Source organism: Aptenodytes forsteri, unplaced genomic scaffold (genome assembly GCF_000699145.1).
Source record: "Aptenodytes forsteri isolate BGI_AS27 unplaced genomic scaffold, ASM69914v1 Scaffold121, whole genome shotgun sequence".
Taxonomy (NCBI): Eukaryota; Metazoa; Chordata; class Aves; order Sphenisciformes; family Spheniscidae; genus Aptenodytes; species Aptenodytes forsteri.
This window is the reverse complement of record NW_008796219.1, coordinates 1,697,163-1,705,226: the sequence shown is the minus strand read 5'-3', so window position 1 is coordinate 1,705,226 and position 8,064 is coordinate 1,697,163. Positions and strand designations below refer to the sequence as shown.

The window sequence follows — 8,064 nt, the reverse complement described above, 5'->3', positions numbered from 1 at the left end:
ATCACTGCCAGCCTGTATAACCAACAGCGGGTAGTAGTCAGAAGGCCGTACCAGACCAGGGAGCTTCCTAGTGATGTCTCTGACCCGGGCCCCAGGGAGGCAGCAGACCTCCCTGTGGGATGGGGCCAGTTGGCATATTGGGCCCTATATTTTGATTAGATCTGTTTATCTAATCAAAAAAGATTGATGGCGACTTGATTACTGTGCTTCTTTGTGGTAAGAAAATACTGCTTAATAAAGGCTCTTTACTCAAATGGAGGAAGACAGAAAAAAGCCATTTTCAAATTGTCTTTTTTTTTTTTAAAATAGAGTGAGGCTAATTAACTATTAGAACAAATTACCAGAAAATAGTGGAGCCTCTGTGACATCTTTGAAACGTGCATGGTATTTTTTTATTTTTTTTGCAAACATAAACTACTGAGCTCAATATGGGGTAAGACCTCTGTAAACAGGTACAGAAGATTAAATTACACGGTCTAATGATCCCTCTGGTTTGAAGGCTACAAAAAGATTCATAATGCTCGAGTTTCACAACTGGTGCTACCTACCAGTGAAAAAGGTTTGCTGCCGGCCTTAGCTGTTTAAAACACATTGTTCCCTTGGTGTGCTGAGTATATAAGTTCTGCAATGTATCACATTTGAAACCACCTGCCAAGAACGTAAGTAGTCAACACATGATTCATACTAGCGTCTCCTTAGCAACAAATACAGGCTTAAGCATTAAGTCTTCCTAAAATGGCTGCCTTAAACCTTAAGTGAGTCAAGACACTACAGACAGATAAGAGACTAACTGATTATGCCTTCAACAAATTTATCTTTTGCTGATTAGTAAGTCCAAACATTTTTGCCAGCAGAACCAAACTCAAGAAATGCAGTAGCTTTTAGGCGGTCTGCTAAGGACCCCTCCCCAGTGCCAATATCCTTCGCTGACATAGCTAATAATTTCTTGGGATGCATCTCATTTGAATAGCTTCATTTACTTGTATATACATGACAGAGATCTCCAAATTCATTCCCTCAGCTTGAACCTCTTGCTGCAGCAGTAGCGATTCTCTTCAGTATTGCCCTGACAGAAACAAATAAAAAACCCAGAAGTCCAAAGGCCAGCTACATTAACAACTAACTTGTATACATCTATCATGTACAATTGCACTGCCTCAGGCCAACAAGCAAATTTAACTAGGTGAGTAAGTGTCCCACAGAAGTACCACCTTCCACATTATTTCAGACTTGCCAGCTGCCAAAAGGTAGAAAAAATGGGGTTGTTTGCTTCTATTTCCCTAACGTGACTTCTCAGCATGGGAATGGAGCATCCAGACCGGACTCTTCCTCATAGCTAACTCTGTCTCATAACATACCCATTAGGAGGTAGGATAAAGCAGTTAGGTCTCGCTCCTTTTGTCTATATGAAGGGTTTCACCAAAACTGGGTAGGTTGTTATCAAGATAGTAAGAACAGGATATTACCAGATGAATACTGCATTGCGGTTCAAAAATAGGAAGGAAAAGTGAGTGAGACTTGGCAAGAACAAGAAGAATGGGTTATGAAATTAAAAATAAAAAAGATACCCTAAGAACACTTTTCTTTGAATTCTCTTTATCTATTCTTTCAGGTGCCCTCAACTACTGCATATCCCTGAACTCCTATGTGCACAGTCATCTTATTTTCCACAGTCTCTGGGTCAGGAATTAGCTCTGCTATGACTCTAAGAAACACCAAATACCACTTTGGGACTCTACATAAAAATATGGATTTAATATTAAAGCACTTCAGAGAGAAATTATAATCCAGCACACTGTGCACAAATAAAATAATTTTATAAGTTATATTCTATTATCATAGCTTAGAGTATCCACGAAGAAACATTGCTAGAGAAGTAAAATTAAACAGTTTATCTTTTGGAAGGAATAAGGTTACATTTTTAGCATTCATATTTTAATGCAAGATATAGTATTTCCTATTGTTTCACCTGTCTGAAAATAAGAAGCAAGAACTCCACAATTTAACTTCATCTTATGAAACTAAACGCCAAAACAAACCAAAACTAAGCTACTGCTTCCTAGTAAGTTAAGGAACACATAATTGGAGTTTCCTGGATTCTCCTTTCATACAGAACACCCTTTTAAACATGATGGTGTATCTCTCAAGTGACTACTCCTGAAGAAATATTTCTCAATAAATAGATAATAAAAATAAATCAGGGATCAAAATTAATTTAAGAGCTTTAAGCTAGGAGGATATTGAGTTTACGACTAGAATTTGATGGATGATAACTTATCTGTAGCGTGAACATTACACATTTTTAATGCCCTTGTCAAAAGTATAAAGTCTATTGCTAAAAGAAAGTTAGCAATGCATTAACATGTACCAAAGTCAATTCAAAAATCACATGAAAAACAAAAGAAATTCTCTGCATTATTTCCTCCCTTGACTGTCTAGTTCCTGTTACTCAATTCAGTCAACAGAAGGTTGACATGATCACACCATCATAGTGACTCAATTCCTCCAAAACAGTCAACGGAGTTTTAAAAAAAATTAGACACCTAAGTAACTTATTATTCTAAAAATGTTGGATAAATTTAAATTTTCATTATTTTCTTGAAAGACAAGGCAGTCTTAGATTTTTCTTCTCATTACTACAGGTTCAATCAATCACCTGCTTACATGAAGAAAACAAATCTGAAAGAGCAGCTTTATTCCCCCCCTTATGGGAAACGTGTAAGAGAATTACACAAGGAAGCCAAGACACTTCACAAAAGGTTAAATCCCAGTACCATTAGTCATTTATGCATGCATCACAAGGTGACTGCGTAATGGTAAGGGCATAACTGAACACAATTTATTTGACATGGATGAAAAGTGTTTAAAAGTATTTGAAAAATTATTTGAAGTGCTAAAAACAACATGCAGAGACAGATGGAGAAAGACATACGGAAATATTCACACAGACCTGCTTTGCCTTTTTTTTTTTTCTTGCTCAGAAGCTAGTCTGGACAACATGATTCATTTCATTCTGACAGTATCAGCCATAATGTAACTACTAGTTTAAAGAAGAATAATAGTGGACAAACCCAAACATATTTTAGAGCTGACAAGAAATTATTTTAATTTATAATTAACTCCAACTTTTAAATAACTTCTCAAAAACAGCTGATCTCAAAATTCATATTCTAGTGACTGAATATTTCATTCTTCCACAGATGAATTTAACATACTAAAATCAGCCATGGATATTATTTGAAAGACATGGATTTGGTTTTCTTAATTTATTGAAAAGACATAGCAAATCACATTGATATAACTAAGTTACAACTGAAAAAATTTAATCCCAAAATATGGTCAGATTATTTTCTTGAAACAGGTTTGATAAAAAACAAAATTATTTTTTGAGTCCAATTCTGTGGAAATTCAAACAAACAGAAACCTATTCCCTTACTTCTAGGTCCAAAGGCTAGAAAAGGATAGCAAGGCAGTCTTTTGTTACCCAGCATATATACAACATGCTCTGTTTTTTAGGAAACACAGCAGAAGATAGCCTGTTGCCCTTCAAAAATATATCCTATAGATAGTATTAGGAGTAAAACAATGCAAACACTAGATCTGTATTTCTGCCTTATGGAGCTGGTTCTTTGGGAAAACCTGAGACACTTCTAAACAAAACAGATTTATTTTATATGTATAGAATGTTCATATGTACAGACATGCATACTCCTTTTTTCTTCAGTGTCAAAGGCTCTCATTGGAGCTTTCTTTTATCCTTTCAAAAAAAGATCTAAAGGCATATACAACTAAATCTAGATGAGCAAACTAAGTAATCCATGGTGCGATTGTCTAAACTGTTCCTTTTGTATTTTATGATCACTGCCTGAAATCACAGCCTTCATCCTGCAATAGATTTTATGTATATGCCTAAATTAACTACTGTAAAAGACATACATGAGTAAAGTTAACCATGTCCCTCAACCTTGCAGGATTAGCACAGATCTCTAATTCTGCAATCCATATTTAGACAGAACAAATAAGGGCCTTAAGCTGCAGCAAGAAAGATCTAGCATTAAAGGGTAGTGAAACACTAGAGCAAATGGAAAAGAGCATGTAAGAAAAGTCTCCCTACGGGGAGTTTTTTTAAGAACAAATTAGGCAAATACCTGGCAAGAATGACATTTATAGTCAAACCTACCTTGCAAAGAGAACACAGATTAAAAACCTCCAAAGATCACTTCAAACTTAATTTTTCTGGATTCTGTGGTAAACTGTAAAGTCAAATAACAAACCAATTCAAAAACAAGTCTCCCAAAATTCCAGATGCATTTGTTAACTGTTAAAAAAAAAAAAAAAAAGGCTAAAGTCCAAAACCTACTCTTCCTGCACACTGAGACTGGGATCAGCTAAAAGAGATCACCATCCAAACAGTCACTGTCACTAAGCAACACCAGAACACTACTTATTGCTATCATGGTTGAGTACGTTTGTTTTGAAATACTAGAGGAAAAGATAAAATCTAAAAAATGAGCAAGTAAAGCCATTGTTCAATAATCTACCCATTGTAAAACCAGGCAAATATTTATATGACCCTAAAAAGGGACAATATAATGCAATCCTAAATTCTATTCTACTTTACTACTATGCAATATATCAACATCTAATATGCACTGCATATTGATTTATTCATAGATTTTAAACAGAAGCTGAGTAAATTCGCCACAAAAGTTCTAAGCTGATACCTTAATACGGATATCTCTCAGTTGCAGTAGTGTTCAGAGGCCTGCATTCTAGTATTTTATTTAGAAGTCACTTAAGTCCCTGTATAAGAGTGAATGTTATAGATCTATTTACCTACAAAGTTTTATAAAACTTCATTTAGTCTTATTAGCAAGTTACAGAAGAAGGAGAGCGTCCCTCTAATATCTGAAAGGAGATCATATCAAAGAATAAACAGAGATTATACGGCATGGAGGGAGAGAAAGGGTACTTCGATATCAGAACAAGCAGCTTGAACCCGACGTGCTGGGAAACAGAAACCCAATGAACTGTCCAAAGAGAACTGTGTAACTAAACAAATTTAAGGATAGTCTAGAAACTGACTCTGGATTCTGAACATGAAACCTATCTAACATAAAGGGAAAAGCACAACCTGGAAGCTGTGCATTAGAACACCTTCCTATCCATAATCCCAACAGTATCAAGATGTACTGTTATGTTATTCTGATAAAGTTACTTCTTCCCTAATCCAAAAAACATCTTTAAACCATTTCACACCAAGAAAGAACATTCTTGATGTGCCACTAGCCATGCTGTACTTTGCTTCAGTCTTTTGGGCTACTTTGATGTTTTACTTGTATTCAGATTCTGAATGGAGCTCAGAATAGAGTGCAGACCCAACTTCCAAGCCAAAAATTCACCCCTGTGGGTGCTGTTTTCAAAGGTAAGAAACATTTGCCTTTCTGTATCTGCAGGTTGTATCCCAGGTTTTCCTTATATTTAGGCAGTCTCCAGGCTGAAATAGATACAGTAGTTTAATAAACACTGCTTATCAAGTGTTTTACTTCAGCAGGCTCACCTGGATATTTTCTTTGCTGTAGACTGCCCCTAGCAGCACGTGACAGTGATACACACTTTTGGACAAACATATATCCACAGGAACATAGCAATTGAAAAAGCTAAACGAATTTGTCTTATCTAAGTTTAGGACTTCTTTTTAAGACAGACAGAACCAATTTAATTCTGGCAACACCATTCAGAAAACCGTGTTTTTAACTCAGGTCAACTTAGAGCCCACTTCTTTAACAGATGCTGTGCTGCTTCTCTTGTATCCTTTGACAACACTAAATATTGTTTCTGAAGTTACCTGGTCACAGTTTCTCATCAGAAAGCCTCTCAACACTAAAGGATTGGTATCTCCCCCCATCAACTCCAGTCAGGTGAACGTCTGTTCTAATTGGGAGAGGTAAATCTGAAAGGTCATTAAGTCTTTGCCGAATTCCTCAGAACATCAGGAGTAAGACCTATTAAAACAGCTTTATTTAACATTTACTCTTAAAAATAATATGACTGTAAGCAGGCATAATATGAACATACATTTGGCACTTGAGTGGGAGGAGCTGAAGACTATCTTCAGTTACACTTCACGTGACTTGCAGTAAGATCAGCGGCCCTGTATGGCTGTAACCAAATATTGAATCTGCTCTTCAACCTCTAACAATGGAAATGAACCCATAGGGATGTACATCCTCGTTTTGCTTATGTTGCAAAACAGTGACACCCACTGGCAGCAACAGTTTAAATACTTAATTGTTGCAATTAGGATCTACTTGATAAGAGTTGCTAAGAAGTTTCTCTTGAGAAAAATTCATCATAGTAACAACCATACAGACTTACCTGTTGAGTCAGCACTACTGTCTGAGTTTTCAGAAACTGCAATACTAATAGCATCTGGAGTAACTGCAACGCAACCCTCCGGAGGAAGATTCACTGTGTACATTCTCCTTGGAGACAGAATTGTATTGTCACTACCTACAAAACAGAAAAAACAAAGTGTCTGGCTATTGATCTCAGTATAGATTTTTTCAAATGTTTTCCCAACTACAGCAATGATAGTAAGTGGTCTCAAAAATCCTTATAGAGAAAAAGAAAGTGAGAGAAAGTCAGGTGTGGAACACTGAAATTATCCTACGACCAACAAAATTGCACCGAATTCTGTAGCAGCTACAAATAAACAAATACTCCACAGGTTAGTTCTTTCCATCAGAAACACTTTTTTTTCCTTGCATCAGACAACTCTTCTGTCTTAACTTCAGAAGAAGCTTCCACTTAGAGTGATTTTTAGGAGACACTCTGTACATTTTTCCCCATTCAGCATGAGCAGATGCTATTTCTTTAAGAACTTTTTCATAAAAGATGGATGGAGAGATACAAGCTGATTACGAAGTGATGGAAACAATAGAAAAAGAATCACAGAACTGTGGTTTGTCCATTTGTCGACCTTTTAAACATAGCATATGCTGTTCTGAAGGTCACAAAGATAAAGGGAGTTTGAAAGCCACACTTGACTAAGCCTCAGCAGTGCCTGCCCAAGAGAGCTTATCTCCTCATCCTTTCTCTGCTTCTTTCTGGGGGGCTGGGGGGGAAGAGTGCTAAGGGCCAGCTTTCTAACTATTTCATTGTACAGGAAACTATTTGTGATGATGGCAGTAGACTGTTGTTGCAGGATTTCTTTCCCCTTTAAAAGGTATTTGAAAATACATGCAAGAGTGGCAGTATAAACTTTTCATTTGCTCGCCAAACAAGAAGTAACTCTGTAGGAATGACAGAGACTCACCTCTGCTCCAATTACGTGAAACCAGTCCAAATAGCACACTATTTTTTTTTTTTTCTCAGTAGTGACAATAGTAGAGATCAACCACAGGGAGACAAAAGCCTTTCCAGAAGGCCAGGATGTTCAGGGTGTCTCCAGGTGCTACAATGTAATTTTTGATGGTTCAGTGTGTTCTTTTTACACTCAGCCAGCTCCATAAGCCAGTACATACACAGCACTAGCCTTCCCTTCTTGGGGGCAATTTGCCCCTTTAAAACACACAGACAGAACTGTTAAAATAAAATATCTAATAAAAAGTAAAAACGTCTTTGGCAGGCGGACACAATTAACTTCTTTACGCCCCAAACTTGCTAGAAGATCCCAGATGATCCGAGTCTATTACCAAGCTGCAGCTATGCTTGGACTAATACCTAAACATTTAAAACACAGTTGTGTCTGATAGATCCCTAACAAGAATTATTTCTATGTTTCTAATATAGATCACTATATATATATACACACCGCTATATATATACACCACTACCAGAGAGTAGTGGTCAATGGCTTAATGTCCAGATGGAGGTTGGTGACAAGTGGCATCCTGCAGGGGTCCGTACCGGGACCGGTACTGTTTAATATGATTCTATGATCCGAGAGGAATTTCTGAGAGGAAATGGCCTCAAGTTGCGCCAGGGGAGGTTTAGATTGGATGTAAGGAAAAATTTCTTTACTGAAAGAGTGGTGAAACATTGGAACAGGCTGCCCAGGGA

The 8,064-nt window shown here is 36.9% G+C and overlaps 1 protein-coding gene across 1 annotated transcript in view; it reads right to left on the bottom strand.

Annotated features, from left to right (window-relative positions):
* Positions 1–8,064, bottom strand: part of ERICH1 (glutamate rich 1) — a 110,618-nt gene that overhangs the window by 30,150 nt on the left and 72,404 nt on the right. The window contains exon 4 of the mRNA XM_009288936.1: positions 6,379–6,513. Within this exon, the coding sequence (XP_009287211.1) occupies positions 6,379–6,513 (135 nt within the window). The remainder of the gene's footprint in view (positions 1–6,378; positions 6,514–8,064) is intronic.